The following is a 21,090-nucleotide window of genomic DNA, read 5'->3' on the forward strand; positions in this document are numbered from 1 at the left end:
ACTTCTGTGAGCTGCTCAACGAAAATTGACTTCAAATCATCGGTATAGAAAATGGTGGGATTTATAATGTTAGACTTTGCAAGTGTTATTGTCAATATTAAATTTTGAATTTCCGTTATAACCATTCTATTTCTTGTCATTAGTGTTTAAAATAAATGTTGGGTGTCAATTAGTTATCCCTTCTTTGCCTGGATTATTTTGTTCACTGCGTCTGTGAGTTTGTTAATTTGTTTCTGTGTTTTTTCTAAATCTGCAGCGTCAGGGGTCCCTGCAACTATTTTTAACGCCGTGCCTAGGAAATCTAAGCTTCTAGCTATTCTATGATGGACTGCTAAAGTGGCCAAAAGGGTTTCGATGTGTTCCACAACAATTTCTAGTAACTTTCGCATATGCGAATGTGGGACTGATTCGGACAATTTTTTAGTATCATCTACAATGTTGAGGAAGTTAGTGAGGCTAGTGGTGTGTCTTACGCAGCTATATTGTTCCCATACTAAAATGTTACCATCGAGTATGGGAATATAATTAGCATTTGAGAAATCGGAGATCCGAGCTTGTGTTGTGGTCATGAGGGCGAGAAGTATCCCGATGAACCTGTAGAGAGCCAAAATTATAGGTTTTTTATTATTTTGTTTGGATTTGAAGCTCTCGTGACTACCTAAGGTTGTCTTTATGGACCACCCTCCCATTAATGAGAACTGTGGTTCCTAGATCGGCTTGAACTTTTTCTTCGGAACATAAGGGCGATAGCTTGTTTCCTAATCTTTTATTGTTTTTTATGTAAACTGTCTCGCCTACTTCAAATATTCTGTTTTGCCTGTCCGGGTTGGATCTGCGGAGCAGGTCTTGTTGCGCCTTTGCAATTTCATCTCTGATTGTTTGACGTATTTTATCTGAGGAAACGTGAACAACGTCTATCGGCCGTTGTCCGGTTACTGAATGTAATGTTTTGTTTTATTCAATGGCAGCTCTGAGAATTGCCAGGGTCGTGTCATTGATTTTTTTGTCGATTTTGAGGCACCTAGCGATCTCTATCAAAGTGCTGTGGAAGCGTTCCACTTGCCCGTTGGAGCAGCTCTGGAGTGGGGGTGCATTAACGATGTCAATGTCAAATTAGCTTTTTAGCAGTGAGGTGATTGTCTCTGAGTTGAATGCTGCTTCAATATCGCAGTAGATAGTTTTCACATTCGGGAAAAAGTTAGCCACCTGAAGGATGGGGGTGATCACATCTGATATTGTTCTGGACACCAATGGTGGTACGATAGCAAATTTTGAAAAATTGTCAACACAGGTCAGGAACAATTTCTTGTCTGTGGAGAAAATATCGATGTGGAATCTTTCGCCGGTGTGAAATGGAATGGGTGTTTCGCCAAGTTCCTGTCTCTTTGGGTGCCTATCGTATTTTCCTTTAGTGCACACTTAGCAATTTATCACTACTTTATTGGCTATTTTCGTCATATTAGGAAAATAATAATCCCGAAGGATTTGCTTAATATTTTCCTGCGCTGCCCTGTGCGCGCGGTTGTGTTCCGAGATTACAATTTCTAGTTGTTCGTCTTTATTGGTAATGTCAGAGACAACTTTTTTGCAATACAAAAATTTTGTGGATGGGAATAATGATACTAGCTCATGTTGTAAGCGGCTAGAGTGGGCAATTCGCAGTGAATTGCGTTAACAACGTCGCGATTAACCGTGAGGCTTATAGTTTTTATTAAGTCACTCTTATCGTTAAACTGTATTATGTGACGAATTTTACTACCGAACATAATGATTTTCCGATTTAAGGCATAACGCGCTCCTTCCAAAATAATTTGGTTTCTGAAACAATTTACGGGTTTGTCGATTGTTTCAATTGTATAAGTGAGCGATTGCTCGCTATGAATGTTGGCTACGTCCGATTGGGGCGCGTTTTGCAGGGCATTGATTTTTTGACGTGACAATGCGTCTGCCACATAGTTTTCCTTCCCTGGTTTCTAATATATTTTAGTATTATGTTCTTCAGTGAATGCTTTCCATCTCTTGATCTTTGCATTAGTATTTTTTTCGAACACTGCAAAGGTCAGGGGTTGGTGATCTGTGAAAATGTGGAGCTCTCTAGTACCATACAGATAATTCTGCAGTTTACCAAGAGCCCAAACAATAGCTAAAAGTTCCCTTTCATTGGTTGCATAATGAGTCTCACACTGTTTTAACGTGCGAGATATCATTGTAATCGGCTTCCCTTCTTGGGACAGCACAGCACCAATGCCACTTGCCGAAGCGTCAATTGTCAAGTCAAAGGGTTTTTTAAAATCCGGGTACATTAACATAACACCTTCAGATGCGAGAATGTTTCTTAGACGTTCGAATGCGTCGCTTTTGCGTGTCATGAAATTCTATGGGTATCCTTTTCGACATACGTTTGCTAACAGAGCCATTTTCGCCCTTTAGCATATTTGTCAGAGGCCTTGCTATAGACGCGAAGTCTTTTACAAACGCTCTGTAGTAGCTAGCTAGGCCTAAGAACGAACGGAGTGCATACAAATTTGTCGGTTCGACATATTCTTGTATCGCTTTGACTTTTTCAGGGTCGGTTTTCGCGCCTCTTCTGGCTACGATGAAACCTAAGTACTCGACGCTGTCTTTAAAAAATTTTGTTTTTTCTTTAATCACTCTCATGTTCGCTTCGTATAAGCGCTGAAGTATTTCGTCTATGTGTTTGATATGGTCTTGTTCATTTGCGGAAAAAATTATTACGTCGTCAACACAGACGTAACAACACTTTCCGATTTGTTCTCTAAGAACGTCATCGATTGCTCTTTGGAAGATGCTTCCAGCATTCTTCAAACCAAAAGGCAATCGGCAACACTCGTATTTCCCCCTATTTACTGAGAAGGAAGTCTTCTCTCGATCTTTTTCTGCGAGGTATATCTGATGATATCAGGATTTTAGCCTTACCCAGATTCGCTAGAATCATTGGGATATTTGGCATCGGGTAACGGTCGGCAACAGTACGCTCATTTAGCTTCCTAAAGTCAATGACAAGTCGTTTATTTTTATTGCCATTGGCGTCTAAACCCTTTTTATCAACAACCCACGCAGGGCTGTTGTATGCTGACCTCGACGGCCTTATGATGCCGCTATTCAATAGCTGTGCAATTTCGTTGTTGACAAAATCCGATACCCCTATTGGGTACGGATATAGTTTTGAGTATACCGGGTCATTATTATCGGTACGGATCGTGGCGATTACAGAAGTATTAAATGGCAACGGCTCGTTAGAGGTCGAAAATGCTCTTATTCTTTTCTTTAGCATTTGCCTAAAGTCATCCCTAATGTTCTCTGGGACAAGTATGTCATCGACACATGTGAGGTTCACGTTGTCGCATGAATGGTATTTTAATAGTTCGGACTTATTGCCGTAGGTTATGTTATTATTTTTCATGTTCAATGTAGCAACCGCCTGCGTTAGCAGATCGAAGCCTATGATGGCATCAAAGGTACTGAGGGTGTCTAAAATGAAGAAAGGGGCAGTTTGTCCGAAGATTTGCATTAAACATTTATTTTTTATTTCGCTGGATCCATGTATGGAGTTCACAGCGAATGGGGTGCTAACTGGCATTACGTTTTGTAACTCCTTTACGGGTCTTACGTAATTTTTCGCCGCACCAGTGTCAATGAGAATTTTTAATTTTTTACCAGCCAACTGTCGTTCGATGAACGGCAGTTGAGAGCGATCCCTAAAAAATGCAACATGTCGTTGCCATCAGCTGCATCAGGATCGTTGTCGAGTTCTGTGAAATGCAGCAGTGGCTGCATTTGCATACTGTTCATCAGAACCTGCGCTTCGCTGAGTCACATTATTGACTCGCTGGCGCCTTTGTCCAGATATATGTTCTAACGTATTCTGTCTTTCTTGGGACTTGCCGAAATTTTACGCGTTCTAGGCTTTTTGCCAGTTATTTGGTTGCCTAAGGTTCGTTACCGAAGGGTCCACTTCCATGGGCTGAACCTGGTTTTGCTTGGTCTCTTCGTTACTCTTGGGGCTTTGCTCGCCTTGTTGCGGCTTACCCTGGCTTTGTTTTCCTATATAGTGCGGATTTCTTTTATTTCCCTTTCCTTGCCTACCTTGTTGGCGGTTTACTAGCTTGTTGCTTTTTCGCTACCATCGTAGCGTCTAAAAATTTTATACGCATCTAAGGCAGCTTGCCTCCATGACACGTATACACTTTGCACACCCTCGAAACTTGGCACTGACTTTACTATATTTAATCTCACCTCGCAATTAATGTTTGATTGTTGATTGTCACTTTTTCATAAGCTTCGACTTGTGAGGCAGTTACTTTCAACGCACTCACTTGGTTTTTCACTGAATTTAATTCAAATGTGAATTGTTCTTTTAAACGACGCTCTTGTTTAATGAGTACTGAATTGATTGACCCTTGAATAAAGGACTGTAACTGTTCCGCATCCATTTCTGTATTATTTCCTGTTTTATTTCTCTATATTCCCAACTCATGGACACAAATTCGAACACTTGTATTGTGCTTGCGCACAGCGATCAGGACAAATTAAAATTCCCATGAACTTGACCTTACTATTTAGAGTATAAATATTTCAGAACCACGAATGACACGAAGCACTTAATGTAGAGTAATTTGACGACTACTTGCAAAGTATATTTTTTTATTTTATTTTTGATTTTTGTTATGCAAAATATATTTTTTTACTGATGGCTTGATGGCTGATGGCCATCCCAGAACTATAAATTAAATAAATTGTTACATTTGTTATTATCGGCAGCATCGATATCCTTTTTGTTGTTAAGCGTTTGATATTATCGGCAGCGTCGATATATTTTTGTTGTTAGGTCAGGGTATCGGGGGGTTAATAGAGCACAGTGGCGCCAAAGTTACTGGAGGGTGGCAATGCCCGTCTTTCGATCCACTGCGCTGAGCGGGGAAACGCAGAAGGGCGATTGCGATTCGATTCGAGTGCCCTTCTTAATGTCCTTGGCTTTCAACTGGCCCGTTGGGCAGTGATGCAGCTGTGCATATGGGCAGCAACGGTGACTACTTTTCGATGTATGCGTGTGCCGAAATTCGGCACCGATCATGTTGCTGCCGAAACGTACAGAATATAGTTAGACTTTTCGTCAGTTCGCTAGCGGTCAGCAACGGGCGTGCTGGGCATAAAAACCTTAAACTGATTTTCAAAGTTTTGAGCAAAAAGGAAAATAATATTCCCGCGTTCGAGGCATCAACAAAATTTCAATTTAAAATCAAACTCACGAAAAAAAAACATATGAACCTGCGGCGAGGACATTTTAACATGCATAAAATTTGTACATGTATACAAATTGCCAGGCAGCCGTAACTAGTGCTCAGTGAAAACCAATAAAAATATATATATATATATTTTAATTAAACGCAAAAACAAAAAAATCTTAATATTACAAAAATTCACATGGCGAAAGAACGCCAGCGAGACCCACCAACATTTTTCCCGGGCCGGGGATCCTTGGCACGGCAAGGCCTACGCGGCGCAACAGGAGAGACGAGCGGCAAAAGGCAAATGACGCCGATAGCGAGAATTGTCCACCAGAGTAAGTGCGCTCCAAGGTCGTTTTTTTTCGACCCAGGTCAAAGGCAGGGGCCAGAGAGCTCGGTAAGTTGTCCGATTCGATTAAAAGGGTTAAGTTAATCATGAACTGTAGGGAAACGGTCTAAGAGCTATTGCCACGGCGAGTTGCATAAAACCTTAGATTTCAAACGCATGCACGAACGATACACACATATACATATAAATTCCTTTTTACCATCGCCCCAGATAGCTCTTTAGGCAGGGTAAGGTAGAATAAACGATGTAAAATAGTTTCATGCCACCTATATAATCACACTGGCACTTATATATATACGTATATATACTACGTATATATTTATTTATTTGCGTCCTTTGTTCCCTATCTGTACAGAAGCAGAATATAAACTCACATTTATTCGTGATGTTCGGGTGGCTTTTGGCCACCGCTTCCGGCAGTATTCTTTTGCCCGGTTATTGTGTTGTTATATATCCTATATATGTATGTTCTGTAAAGATATAATAAAATAAGAGATATTAATATTATTAATTTATAAGATGCAATCAATTATACGCATATACTGAAGAGAGAGAAATCTCCGGCTGTTCTGTGATCAGAATTCTATTTCTTGTTAATAACAGTTCGGAGAGGTGACCTGAGTCTATTTCCTCTTTTTCGGTATATCTTAAAAGTTCGTTAACGGTGTTTGTTATATTATTTATTTGATTTTGTGTTTCTGAATTAATGACAATTTGCCTATTGTTAGAGTCTAATAATCGGCTCTCTATGGATCTAATCTGGTCTAAGTCCCTTGCATCTGGTGTCCCGGCCACAACTTTTAAACCCGTGCCAATGAAATCTATACTTCTTGCATTCCTGTGATGGACTCTTAAAGCGTATAAAAGTGTCTTTATGTGTTCTGTGTCTGTATCTAACAATTTATGCATGTGTGATTGGAGAAATAATGTGATCATCTTACTAGTCTCTGTGAGCATAGACGAATACTCTGACAGGTTGACGGTGTGCCTCAAATACCCGCACTGCCTCCAAATAACCACCTCTCCATCCACGATTGGAATATATTCAGAATGTGAATAGTCCGAGATCCGAGCGTGAGCCAAAGCTACACATAGCAGTAGTAGAAGTGTTATCCTGAAATTGAACGAAGTTGGGGTAAGAACGCGCGTGCGGTACTTGTTTAATATTGACCTTATGGACTACTCTCCCCTTAATTAGGACCGATGTCCCCAGGTCCGCTTCGACCCTTTCCTTAACGTACAGGGGGGTTAGCTTGTTTCCAAGCCTTTTGTTGCTCTTTACAAGGACTTTTTCTCCTACATCGAAGGACCTTCCCTGTCTATTCTCGTTAACCCGACTACGATGGATTAACTGTACCTTCTGCAACCTGTTTTTTACCGCCTGTTGTACTTCAGCAGTGGCAGAATGAACTATGTCAATGGGTTTTTTATTTGTAACGGAATGTATAGCGCCGTTGTATAGCACGGTGGCTCTTAGAATAAGTTCTACCGTGTTGGCACTCCCGTTGTGGATTCCTAGGCCTCTTGCTAACTCGCTCAGCGTAGAGTGGAAGCGCTCTACTTGCTCGTTGGACGTGCTGTGCAAGGGTTGTGCGTTACTTATGGAAACGTCAAAATGGTTTGAAACGTTCGAATAGTTTCCGAGTTCAGTGCTGGTTTATTGTCGCAGTACACGGATCTAGCGTGTGGGAAGATGTTCATTAGTTGTAAGAGTGCAACATTTACATCCTCAATTGTTCGCGGTGCTATTGGTTGTACAAAGGCGAATTTTGAGAATTTGTCTAAGCAGGTGAGGAAAAATTTCTTGTTAGTCGAATATATGTCGATACGCAAAAGCTCGTCAAGCTCACCCAAGGGCTGCTTGCCAGGGTGCCTGTCATATTTGGCTTTTGCACAAACCTTGCAGTTCAGGGCCGCCTCGTTTGTTAGTTTGGCCATGTTTATAAAATAATATTCGCCCCTAATTTGTTTTATGTTTTCCTGAGCTGCCCTATGTGCACGATTGTGCTCCATTGTGGTCATTTCAAGCATTTCGTCTTTACTAAAAATGTCTGCATCGAGATTCTTACAATACCTGAACTTGGTGGCTGGGAATGCTATCATCAACTCATTCTGGATTTGTGCCAGTACATGAAAACTGCAGTGTAAGGCATTTACAACATCTGGGCTTACTACCTCCTTTAAGACAGACTTTCTAGAGCATTTGAATCTTGTCGTGATAGTGCGTCAGCGACGTGGTTCTCTTTGCTAGGCTTGTAAAAGACTTAAGCATTGTGTTCGTCAATGAACGCCTTCCAACGCTTAACCTTGGCATTAGTGTTTCTTTCCGAAACCGCATATGCAAGTATGTATTGTTCCGCCCAACATGCATTCAATTGCTAGCAAAGGTTCACTGTGCCAGCAGGGTTCCGGAGGGGCGCTAGTCCGACGCATTGTTTTGGCTCGTTGTATTTTCGAATACCGTGAGATTAAGCCATCATGGCAGATGCTTACGTAAAACTCACTGACTTATTCTTTTTTTTTTTCTCCGTACAGGTAGTGGCGGAGTTTTCCCAAGGCCCAGACAATCGCAAGCAATTCTCGCTCGTTCGTCGCGTAGTTGACTTTCCTATCTTTTAGAGTCCTCGAGATCATTGTTATCGGACGACCGTTTTGAGAGAGAACTGCTCCTACGCCATGACTTGAGGCGTCTGTTGTTAAATCAAATGGCGCCATAGAGACAGGGTAAAGTAACATGTCGTCTTCCGTCGCCAAAATGTTTCTTAACTTCTCAAATGAGTGCCTTTGCGCTTCGTTTAGTTCAATCGGAACTTTTCTGGATCGGTGCTTGCTGACGGAGCCATTTTCTCCTTACAAAATATTGGACAACGGCCTCGCTATGGATAGAAAGTCTTCTACAAAGCATCTGTAATAACTGGCGAGTCCCAAAAAGGACCTTACCGCGAACAAATTCTAAGGCTCAGCATACTCTTGTATGGCTTTTACCTTTTCGGGTTATTTTTTGCACCCTCTCCTGTTACGACAAATCCGAGGAAGATGTCGACAGAATTCTTACTTCTCTCCTTTCACAGAAAAGGAAGTCTTTTGACGGTGCTTTTCTGCCAAGACTATCTGGTGGTAACCAGACTTCAAGTCTAATGTGGTAAAATATTTTGCCCGACCCAAATTTGCTAAAATCATGGATATGTCCGGCATTGGGTACTTGTCGGCTATCGTTTGGTCGTTAAGTTTCCTGAAGTCCACAACTAACCTTTTCTTTTTTTCCCCAAGCTCGTCCACGCCTTTTTTATCTCCAACCCACAACGGGTTGTTGTAAGGTGACCTTGACTTTCTGATGATGTCGTCTTTAAAGAGTTGTTCCATCTCCTTGGCAACGAAGTCTGCTACACCCATAGGATATGAGTACAACTTTGTATAAATAAGTGACTCATTTGTAGTTCTAATTGTGGCAATAACAGCTATATTGTAAGGCAGCGACTCCTTTCGGTTCGCAAAAACCTTGGCCTTGGCAGTTAGAACTTTTTCAAATTTATCCTTGATATTGGGGGGTACCTCTAAGTGTTTTAATTTTGTGAAATGAACATCTTTGCACTCATATTACAAGATTTGTTCTGAGCCAGTGCTGAGATTTATTTTGCCATCCTTTAAATCGAGTGTTGCCTGTACCTGTGTTAACAGGTCGAGGCCAATTAACCCGTCAAATGTGGGTAAGCTACTAAAGAGAAAAGTGGAGCTGTCACCCCAAATGTGGGTAAATAAACTTTTTCTCGGATTGTATCGGAGGCATGAATGGAATTTACGATAAATGTATGTCCTGCTCGTCGGCAATTTCAGTGGCTGCAGAGGAAGCAGCTTTGTCGTCTGTGGCGGCGGACCCGTCATCTTGTGACAAGTGGTCCACCCTTTGACGTCTTTGACCTGTCATTCGTTCGTTGACCTCTTTTTCGAGCTTGACCACCTTTTGCGGGCCCCTGATCCTTTAAGAACGAAGTCCATGTGCTCCGGCCTCTGGTTGCTTGCAGGAGTCTGCTGGGTACCTCCTTGTCCACCCTGCCTTGCGTAGGCTGATCTTTTGGTATAGCCAGAGGCGGCTGCTGCACCCCTTTGTTCCCGCTGTCTGGCTGACCTAGCCTGAGGCTTTTGATCCTGTCTGTTGGTTTTTTCCTCTAAGGACATCGCGAAGTTTGCCGCAAAGGCATACCTATCGCGGTTCGATTCCACCTCTTTTGCCATCGCTAAGGCTGAAGGTAGATCAGGTGGTCTCGAAGAGTAGAGTACATCTGTCAAGTTTCTTTTTAATCTTGATATGAATACCCTTAGGGCATCAGACCTAAACTTTTCACTTATACCCATGGCCAGTACTGGATCGTATGTCATCGTGCCTTTATTGGTCAGTAATGTCAATTTTTTCTTGACCTCATCATAGTATTTCTTGAATGTTCATGTTTCCCTGTCTTAGGGTTCCCAGTTTTTGCTCTATGACGTGTAAGGCGCGTTTATCGCTGTAAGTGGCATCCAACCTACTTATAACAGCGTCAAAGTTTAATGCAGTATTAAATTGAGAAAGGACCGTGTTTGCCCTTTCCCTAACCCTGCTCCTAATTATGAGTATCGCTTGATCGTGTCTGGAACTGCTATCGAAGGGTCTAAAGAGGCTGTAAGCAGCCTGAGCCGCCTGATGCCATGACACGTATGTTTTTAGCGTGCCTAAACTCTTGAAGGCATTTAACCGCATCTAACAACTCATCACAAACCACCCCTGGGATCACTTTCACATCTTCATATATTTTTATTTCTGGAGCGGTTAATTGTGTGGCACTAATTTTGTTTGTCAGTTTGTCTTACTGCTTTTTGAATTCCTGTTGCATAGCTTCATTGACCCGTTTATTTTGGGCGGATTGTGCCGATAACGCGGAGTTCACTAGGGCCTGTATGATGGTCGAAATCTGTTCTCCGTTCATGTCCGTCCGTGTTTTATCGCTAGACAACTTAAATTTACGTATACCTTCTATTAGTTCTTCTAGCTCACTGTCACTACACCACACAACGACTGGGCCGTCGTTCATAGGCAGATATCAATATAAAACACAATTAACGAACAGAGAAGATTTATTTTGCACAAATAAAATTACTTCATTATTATATGTGGTTATAAAAGGTATTTCTATTTTTTTGTTATAATCGACAATAATTTGTTAAGCAATTAAGTATATTTTTTTTTCAGAAAACAATATGAAAAAAAATATATTTGACTTTATTTTTTATATCCGCTTCAAACTTCACTAAAAAATTTTGATAGTTTTTATGCGTTCACAGTATTTTTGCACTTAAACCTCTTACCTTATGCGCTTGTATTTTCATAAAACCAAAAAATTTTTTCACTGGCCGATTTAATAGCGTAGGTGCTAAACCCGGTTGGGCGCCAATTATCCAGTTTGGGTGGGTCGAGGACAAAAATGTGTCCACTCGGTTTGCCTTGAGCCAGTCGGAGACTTTGCAATAAAGCGATGAGAATTATAATTGTTCTTTTATTAAGAGGCACGTTTTGCTGTCGTTGTGCTGTTTTGAAAAGTAGGAAAAAGGTTTAATTTCTTGGGTCATGTAAAGTTAATGTAGGTGCTTCTATTAACTTATTTTTGTAGTGCATTAAAGACAGCTATTTCTTATAACTCAAACTAGTTATTTTCTTTGTTACATGTCACTAACATTGCAATTAGTCCAAAATCTTAAATAAATCTCCTTAAATGTGAACACAGGCCAATAAAAAGTAATGGCCTTTTGTAGGTATAAGAAAAGATAGAATTTCTTCTAGATGTAAGATGTAATATGTTATCTTCGACAAGTTTAAAAACCTCTGAGAATATCACTCTTTTCGTCGCTTGACTAGTGCAGACGTCTGTCACTGTGCTCCCATGCAAATTCATAAAAATAATTTTTAATTACAATTTGCCGACACCAAACAGGTGCTAACTTATTAAAGGAATTATTGCCCCATATTAACAGTACCGACGGCACGGTGTCGGTTAATATTAAGCAAAATTATAAATACAATTTCAGATATGCAGTTACTACAAAAACAAAACCTAATGGTTCAAAGGCATTAATAACGCGGACTAACACTCAATATTGAATAAACTATATAAATTATAAGTAATCGGGAGCTACTAGGGGATAGCCTGAAACCTCTTTTACAAAGTAATATAAATGATTAAAAAAATAAAATAGTTCTGCCAATAGGACTCTTATATAGAACCCATACCAACCGTACGCTACTGCCACCGCCTCTACTCGCCAGCCATAACAAAAATGTATTTTCTATGAGAAAAAAGAAGAAGAAAAAATAATCGCAATTGCAATGCTGTTTATATAATTTAAGAAACACGCGCAGGAATGTGTGTGTGTGTACATGTATACAAACATTCTTGCCACTTGCACTAGATGCCGCAAACACGTGTCGATATAAGCACACGGTGAGTTTAATAATTTTTGTGTTTGTTAACTCTTGATACTGAGTTTTCGCCATCTTTTAATGCTACAGAGTATTCGAATACTTTTAACAAGACAATTGCATTAAAAATGATGCTTCAAAATAAAAGGTGCTTGATATATATATATACTATACTATACGCTACATTTCAAATTTGTTGACTAGCTCTTAAAACCTGAGAGATTTGCTCAAAAACAGGATTTTGAAATCGATTTTTATCGATTGCTTGAAAACGGGGAAAGTTATCGATCAGCGGAAATAAACTCGTACTGCGCGGGCAGTACAGTGACCTGTGCTCAAAATGTCTAGCTCTTATAGTTATGAGACGGACTGACAAACAGACGGATATGGCAAGATCGACTCGGTTATTGATGCTAATCAATATAGAGGAAGACATTGGCGACGAAACTATATGTATTGGCCCAATCAACCCAAACATTTTTAACTCACTTACGAAATTCGTCAAATTGGAGACTTCGTAGGCCCCTCAACTACAAATTTTTACCCCACAGCTGTCACCACAATTGCTAATGCCCATCTATCTTCAACTAGTATCCACATCGACGTAAATAGAGCTAATACCAGTATATACTTAAATTATAACAGCACCATTAACAGCCACTGCATCACAAACTCCACTTTTGGGAATTCTGCTAGCTCTTGTGGAGTGTCATATCCCTGAAGCACCATCTCATGCGCAAGCCAACCTAAATACAATGCAATTCCTACTAATACTAGTAGAAACAATTCTGCGTTTACAAAACCCGGACCCTACTGCCGAGCTGTTCCACCCAGGGTCAAACCCATCAAAATATTGAAAGGAACAATTAATTGGAACCGCCAAGGAGGCTCCCTTGTTCCATTTTTCAAGCGCACCGCCAACTCATCTCCAGACGCATCAATCTTTGGGCGCACTAAAGCATACTGCACCAAAAGGCCAGTAAGTGTTAAATGCGGCGATCATCACTCATCAACAGAGTGCATTTTAACAGAAAACGACATTTGAACATGCGCTAATTGCGGCGAAGGACACTCAGCCAATCATTTGGGATGCAGAGTCCATAAAAAACAGAGAATTATATACTCCCAGTCATCCCACACTTGATTACTCGACCTTAAACCCACAACAAAGATCTAGAGCTCAGCAGCGTCTCAAATAACTGCCGGTGCTACCTTTGCTGATGAATTTAGAGGTCGTGTCCCCTAAAGAAAAAATGGCAATATAAATCAAAGAGAACGTTCTCTCTCAGTGCGTTACAACCAAAGGTATCTATGCATCTCTCGATTGCCTCTGTAACAAAGACGGCCATTGCCGCTGAACCCCCCGCCATAGCTAACGAATGGCACTTAAACGGCCTCGCAGCTTGTGATTACCGTGATCTGAATGATGTTGCTCTTGTCAAATCTTTATTAGTGTTCACTGCTTCTAAATGGAAATTTGAGGCACTTGCAGATAGTAATACAGCATCCAGTTGAGCCAATAAAGCAGCTTTGGTGCCTCTAAATGCCAAAATCAGCTTTTCACACCATATTATTAGGTCAGATAGACTTGGATTGCCAATATTAAATCTTGTAATTAAATTACTAATACTGATGAGTTTTAATATTTTATAGGTTTTATAGGACTTATTCTGTGACCTTTTCAGCATTTGTACGACTGGGCCGACGCAATTAAAATTGAAACGTTTCTTCTGCCTGTCTCTGAAGAATGCACTTTCGAATGCATTTTCCGATATTTTATTATACCATCGTCTGTAGCTGTCGGCGCACAGCGTAAACGTGACATACGTAGATGTTTACAATTGAGTGTGATATTACAATCGACTGTGCAGATTTCGGCCTCTGGCAGCCAGTCTTGCACGGCATCTTTTGCAGATTGCAGGGATTGGCGACAGCCGTGTCGTTGGCCTACGTAGCCTTAGATAATATCAGTGCAGTACCTGTCATAAGTTTCTTCAGATTACCTCCACTAACCTAGAACATTCCACTGAACCAAGTCAAGTTGTGTCGGGCGCAAGGCGCATGCCGACTTTTATCAGTAAAATTCAAATGGCGACATCGGGTAGGTTGACGAAATAGTTGTATTTTAGGCGTCTCTCTATAATTTCCATGTAATATTTTTAAATATAGAGGTGAGACAAAATATAAAAAATTTCTCTGAAATCTTAAAAATTACGGCACAATAATAATAATTCTCTCAATTCAAAATTATTTAGTTGTAAAACTTATGATTCAAATTTAAAAGTGTGAATGAATAATTAAAATATATTGTTCTGTTTTTGTTGATCACATGCAGACAGATCACAATTTTATTGCAGTGGTTAATTGCTAATGTAATGCGAATCGAATGGGTAAAACCAATCAATTGTCGACAGATGAATATCCACTAGATATATCCGTTCAAATTTCTGAAAACCGACTAAAAATTGATTTAGAGCAGATACCAGTCGCCTGCAGTAGATAAAGAGTTTCCAATAGAGCTGAAGTCGGCTATTGATCGAAAAAGCCGAAGCCGGAAGGAAACAGGGCGAACAACGGCTTGAGCAAATCATTGATCGAAAATTTGTCTTCATATGTTGCTAGTAAAGTTGTCGTGGTAAGGAAAACATATCACATTTTGACAGAGTGTGGAATATCAGAAGCTAAACCGCATTGTGCTTTCGGATTGTTTTCTTGTTCCATCGACTGAACATGTTCTTACAAGCTGCCGAATTTTTTACGATCATAGGGTTGGTAAATGGATTTTCCATGTTACCTTTGCGAGAAGCAGTTGAGCTTACACTGCATTCGTGACACGAGAATGTCTTTTTGAATTCACCAAAGCATCATTTGGTTTCCGGAACATTGCTGCAGCCTTTATACGTTTGGTAAATTACATTTTCCAGAGTCATGTAAATGAGAACATAAAGCAACTCTATTTGAATGATATGATAGTCGATGCCACTACAGCTGAAGAATTCATGGAAAACGTATTTCATTCCTCGGTAGTTCGTGTGAAATTGTGAGATTTGTCTTGGAAGAAGTGCAGTGAGATATTTCGCAAGTATCAAAAACTATCGTTCTATCGTTCCTGCTTTTTACAGGATTTTTTAATAATATCTCAAAGAAAGACGACGATACAAATGCTGAAAAATTATCTTACAAGTAAGCCCATCTTACACATTACCGCAAGAGGTGCGCCTATCGAGTTGCACACAAACGTGTCTAAGCAGGGTAAAGGAGCTATGCTGATGCAGCTGTTTGACGAAAAAATCCTCCCTGTTTACGTCTGAAGTAAAACTTGCCTGGTGAAACTTTCATAAACATCTTTTGGGATTACTCTTCAAACTGGAGCCAGACTTTTTCGCGGAACGGTTGGTTTAATTAAGCTGCTATAAACGACGAGGAATCAGGTGTCACAGCAACCAGCGATGGGTATATTAAGCTGTGGTATTTTATCGCTGAAAATGAGGAACTCTTATCATCCGGCACGGATAATGATAATAACGATGGTGGCAACACTTAGCTGCCGATACATACAATTAAATGAACGGCACTGCCACTGTATTCAATTTGGTTTACGAAAACAGCACGCTTCGTAGAGTCAAGGTCAGTCTGTTGGCAATTGTCGTAAAGTTAAGTCTTGCGTTGCAAAAATCTTCGTTCAAGTTGCCAATTCGGAGCAGTAGTCGATATTTTAAAATGAATTCTAATGAACATATTATAAATCATCCCGGTATTCCCCAAGTGTCAAGTTTTGTGTTTAATTTTTGGAAATAACTCTTTTACCCAATGGAAAACATAAATATACTCTTACTATCTTGAACTCAGCGCTATACAAAAATATGTTTTAAATGCAACGAATAAAGATCCAAAAGTTGAATTCTATGCCCATCTTAAAACCGAAAAATACACTTTCATTAATTATACATTTGAACCGTATTTTCCATCCAACAGAGGTGGATTTTGCGAAACAATTTCAAGTTAAAATCTTTGAAAATCAACCGTATTTTCCCTCCAACAGAGGTGGATTTTGCGAAACAATTTCAAGTTAAAATCTTTGAAAATGAGCTTAAGGCGGATATCATATTAAACAATACTGTCTCATTTTGTCCACCAATTATCCACAGCTGCGAGTGAAATTTCCAAATTACCTGGAACACCTATTCATTAAAATTAGGGAATCACTTTTCAGTTTATTTTTCATAAGATCTTTGGGAATGAATTTGAACGCGAAACTTCATCTACCAAATCTTTGATTTGGTTGAATTTTCTGAAATGTGTGAAATGCTCCTCAAATTTATTTCATTCGTGTTTTGCGAAATCAACCTCTCTTGGATGGAAAATGTGGGTCAAATTCTCAATGACGGAAAGTTTTTTCGTCTTCAAGATTTTCACTACAAGACTAAGATTGATTCCAATTTTATAATTTATAATTTAACACAGTCTTGAAAGGAATTTTTAAAATAGCTGAAACACGTATTCATAAAGTTTCTTTTTAGGGCTTTGAATGTAAGTTTGAGGCCAATCAGAAGAATCTTAAAGCTGCATATTTGACCCACATTTTCCAGCTTTGATTTTGCGAAAAATGTGAAAAACGTCTTATATAATTTGTTTACCCTGAACCCATTGAAAATGGGTAAAAGGGGTATTATTTATTTCTGCAAATGTATGTAACAGGCAGAAAGAAGCATCTCCAACCCTCTAAAGTATATATATTCTTGATCAGCATCAATAGCCGAGTCGATCTAGCAATGTTCGTCTGACTGTCCGTCCGTCCGTATGTATGAACGCGAGGTATGTATAAGAACTAGAGAAATTTTAGCTGCAGGTCCTCCTAGTCCATGCGCAGATCGAGTTTGTTTCCGATATTCGATAACTTGGCCCGTTTCTAAGTAATCGATAAAAAACGGTATCGAAATTCTGTTTTTTGACCAATTTTGGTATATAATAAGAGCTAGAGTACCAAACCTGACATATAGCTTCTAGAATAGTATATATAAATCAGGTATCTTTCATTTAATAGCTATCAACACCTCCCCGTTACTACCTCATAGCTATAAATCAAGTTAAAACACCAATTTGTGCTGCCCACCAATATAAGTCACAATTTAAATGCAATTGACTTTTTGATAATACACGAATATTCTATAGTACAATAAGATGTAAAAAATTTCAACAAGAAATACAGAAGTTATTAAATAAAGCATGTTATTGCTGGCCTCGTGTTTGGGGCAACAAGCGCAAATTCCAAGAACTTCTCTATCAAGGGAATTTTTTTTTTTTTTTTGAATCTACCTTTATTACTACTAAAGCAAACGAGCGCGTTGTGCGATCTGCATTTGGGATTGGAATAAGAGGGTTCAGGGTATCCCCTAGTCGGGAGCTCCCGACTTGAACCTTTTACTTGTTCGTTATATCTTGAGGCCTATCGGAAGATAAACAAAAAAGTTTCATAAAACCCTTTTTCGCGATTTTTTTAACGTGCACCTTCATCACATAAGATAACTACAGTGAAAATTTCAGCTTCCTAGCTTTTACGGTTTGCGTCGTACGTTGATCACCAATCAGTCAGTCAGTCAGGACAAACAGTTTTATATAGTGTCTATATATATTCATTGTGTATGTTAAATATATAATTTATTTAATTTTTCAGATTTGAACACGCTGGTCACAGATGCAAATATGCGCACATAGTCACATTATGTCGGATTTAAATATCACCAATGCAGCCTCTACCAATGTCTTAGATCCGGGAAAAGTTTTGGAAACTGCTGAGAAATCAATAAGAAAAGGACATGAACATTCATTCGATAGGGAAAGTGCCGTCAGTTGTTCTTGGGATGATGACGACAACGATGCTATCAAAGGCTGTGAGCAGGAAAACTCCGAAACGACCAATAAAAGATTAACTTTATTATTGGACAATCAATTAGAAAAAATGCACATTGACTCTACAGATTTAATTCGACCTTTTTCCACAAGGAATACCGAAATTCCTAAAAGTTCTGGAGTTACGCAACTAAATATGCAACATTTTAAAGCTCAGAACTGTCAAAAAATTAACGCCGAAAAAACTGAATGTAACAATGTTGAAAAGCATGATTGTGATACTTATAAAAATTATGATTTGAAGGGAAGTGGTGCTTCTCAGTTAGTAACAGTTCAACGCGGAAAGCCTTTACTTCCCCCCAATTCGGTTAGTCCAATTTCCGGAAATGAGTTATCATATATACTTCCTAGCGGTACACAAAGCACGATTGCGATTCCTTCTAAATCAAGTGAAACGTGCTGCTCAAAACAAAATCTTCCATCACTTTTGAAATCACAATCACTTGACTTATACAATATTGATCAACACTTGCATAACCATCATTTTCCTAATATCACAGAACATCGGTCTATCGAGAGCCAATTTCAACTGATAGCCGCAAACACCGACATAATGAAACATTGTCAAGGTGAGAACATTGGCAAGTATGCTGGAGAAATACGTCAACGTCCAGCACAGCGACCAAATATTGCATCAACATTATTTCAATCTGCAGAATCCCGACCAATTTATCCAAACGTTCCATACAGTCCATATGCCAGTCCGTACGGTAGTCCTCGGTCAGTTCGACGCAGGCCTCCTTTACGCGAATCACGTAGAATATCCATTGAGAAATCGGGAAGTTTTCTTCAGCTTAATCAATATAAACTGATGGATCAAATAGGCCAGGTAATTAAAATGTAATTTTTAGGCAAATGAATTTTATTAAAGATTTTGTTGGTAGGGTTCATATGGACTTGTAAAGTTGGCTTATTCTGAGGAAGATTCGACTCATTATGCTATGAAGATTCTCTCTAAAAAGCGTTTACTACGACAGGCTGCGTTCATGCGCCGTGGCCCAAAACAGACAACATCCCCGCTAGATCGGGTTTATAGAGAAATAGCAGTTTTAAAAAAACTTGACCACCCTAACGTTGTAAAATTAGTAGAAGTTCTAGACGATCCAATGGAAGATTCTTTATATATGGTTTTCGAGTTAGTTAAAAAAGGAGAAGTTCTTTCAATACCTACTGAAAAGCCATTATCAGAGGAGCGGGCGTGGAGTGTGTTTCGAGACTGTTTACTAGGATTAGAATATTGTAAGTATGATTTTTTAGTAACATTAAGAATAAACATTCATATTCGGCTTAGTTAAGATTGTATACCAATTAAGAAAATATTTAATTTAAGAATATTAATTTATTCTGTCATATGCTCTGTACCTTATTCCACCAGACGGCCAACTTGTAGCAAAGATATATACTCGATCTGTATATACTTAACGAGAATTTGCAAGTCAAATTTAGTTACTATAGCGGATAAAATCTAAGAGGAAGCTCAAAAAAACAGTATTTCGATATCGATTGCTTGCAAAAAGGGAATTTTCTCTAGCTCTTTGAGAAAAAACTTTCAATTTTTCAAAAATGTTATTTTTTATAATAAGAAAACATAAGATGTAAGACTGCAGGATAAACTCGGAGTTGTTATTTTTTTTGCTTTTCTAGCTGTTGCATTGTAAATTGATACATTGATACATTCAGACATTGTCAGTGTTGAAAGCAGATAGTTTACTACATTGATGATTTCAGTTACCGTGCTCTTCGTGATAGTGAGTCTTGCACGCACGAAATATGGTTTTACAGCTTCTCAAATGAATTTTGAGCTAGTTGTTTGAAAACGAGTTTGGGGACGAGGGAGGCTTAAAAAAAGTTTGATATAACAGTTTTTCGCAAAATTTTTGTATTTGCAGGTTTTCAAAATCGCTCAAACGTGTATTTAATAAGTCTTGCAAGTGAATTTTCCCAAAAACTCGTCTTATCGAGCATTTTCACCAAATAAGGTATCTAACGTAACAATTTCAGATTCAGTTTCGGCAGTTTTACTGAAACGAACAGTTTTATCTATAGTAGCGGCTGTGTCCTGGCCTGCCTAGTTTACAATTTTTGCTTCAAATAAGTGGATGAGATGAACTTCAATTATAGAATCAAAAGCCAAAAGATTGGCGAATCTTAAATCTTAAAAATACTCTTTCGTTCATAACACCATTGACTTCTATCCGTTTTCATCCAAGTCCGATGGGTCTTGTGCAATACATCTTAAATTAATTTATACAAATTTAGTTTGAATACAATTCGGTAGTAAACAAAAAGTTTCATACAGCCGTGTTCCGCACATTTCTTATAACTGTGGGTTGCGCGTGTGATTTCCAAAATCGCGTTATGTAAAACTTTGAAAATAAGATAGCCCAAAAATCCTTGAGTTTCTACCCAGATGGTGTGGATTTTGGGCAAAGTTTCATACAATTGGTTCCGCAATGTTTCTGCAGTCCCAGATCGTTGTAGAGAGTACGAATTCGCACATACCTTAAATCCTTTTTAAAATTACGCCCTTTGACGACTCTATCCGCTCGAGATTGGTTTGACAGGCAGTAACCCAGATTGCATTACCCAAAGTTTAACGAGATTTTGTTCTTATAAGACTTATAAGACTGTGCTTCTGGAATGCTTTTTCGCTTGAAATTGAAATGGCTTGACGTATGTGCGTATTTAATACAAGTGTCCTATACAAAATTTAACGAAGATAGCGGATTCTTTAATTTACGGGAGCACTAAATAAGCGAACCTGCTTCAGCGAAAACGTGCGGTGTTGGCTTTTATTACCGTGAACAGCTATGTTTCATCGTGTTAAACACCGCACTAGCTATGTGGTTCGATGCTATAAATGCCGTGGAGTCTGCGTCGGTCGCTATGATGGGATATTAGATCTTGTATTTCTCAGGCCTTCCATAAAGTTCCGACCTTCTAGAAGGGAATACATCAGAGTAAATTCCGTACCAGGGAGAGAGACTATAGTTTGAAAATTGAGCAAAGATTATCATGCTATACTCGATCAAACGCCGAATGTCCGAAAAGATAGCAGAATAGTATTTGTCGCATTCAAGGGCATCCAAAATATGGCTGTAAATGCGATGGACCTGTTATGGCCTTCCGTGACA

At 39.2% G+C, this 21,090-nt stretch overlaps 1 protein-coding gene across 5 annotated transcripts in view; it reads left to right on the forward strand.

The window, feature by feature from the left end:
- LOC135432602 (calcium/calmodulin-dependent protein kinase kinase 2) overlaps positions 1 to 21,090 on the forward strand; it is a 49,127-nt gene that overhangs the window by 10,772 nt on the left and 17,265 nt on the right. The window contains exons 2-4 of one of the 5 annotated variants that reach the window (XM_064688319.1): positions 17,721 to 18,525; positions 18,613 to 18,785; positions 18,841 to 19,195. The exons of 1 other annotated variant lie outside the window; for it this stretch is intronic. In XM_064688319.1, the coding sequence (XP_064544389.1) occupies positions 17,742 to 18,525; positions 18,613 to 18,785; positions 18,841 to 19,195 (1,312 nt within the window). In that variant the 5' untranslated portion in view covers positions 17,721 to 17,741. Of the gene's footprint in view, positions 1 to 17,720; positions 18,786 to 18,840; positions 19,196 to 21,090 lie in introns of those variants that run through there. 3 more of the 5 variants (XM_064688333.1, XM_064688312.1, XM_064688327.1) reach the window with 3 other exon arrangements.

The sequence above is a fragment of the Drosophila montana genome, unplaced genomic scaffold (genome assembly GCF_035044405.1).
Source record: "Drosophila montana isolate Dmon_TW-CO22-7 unplaced genomic scaffold, ASM3504440v1 contig_1498_1, whole genome shotgun sequence".
Classification (NCBI taxonomy): domain Eukaryota; kingdom Metazoa; phylum Arthropoda; class Insecta; order Diptera; family Drosophilidae; genus Drosophila; species Drosophila montana.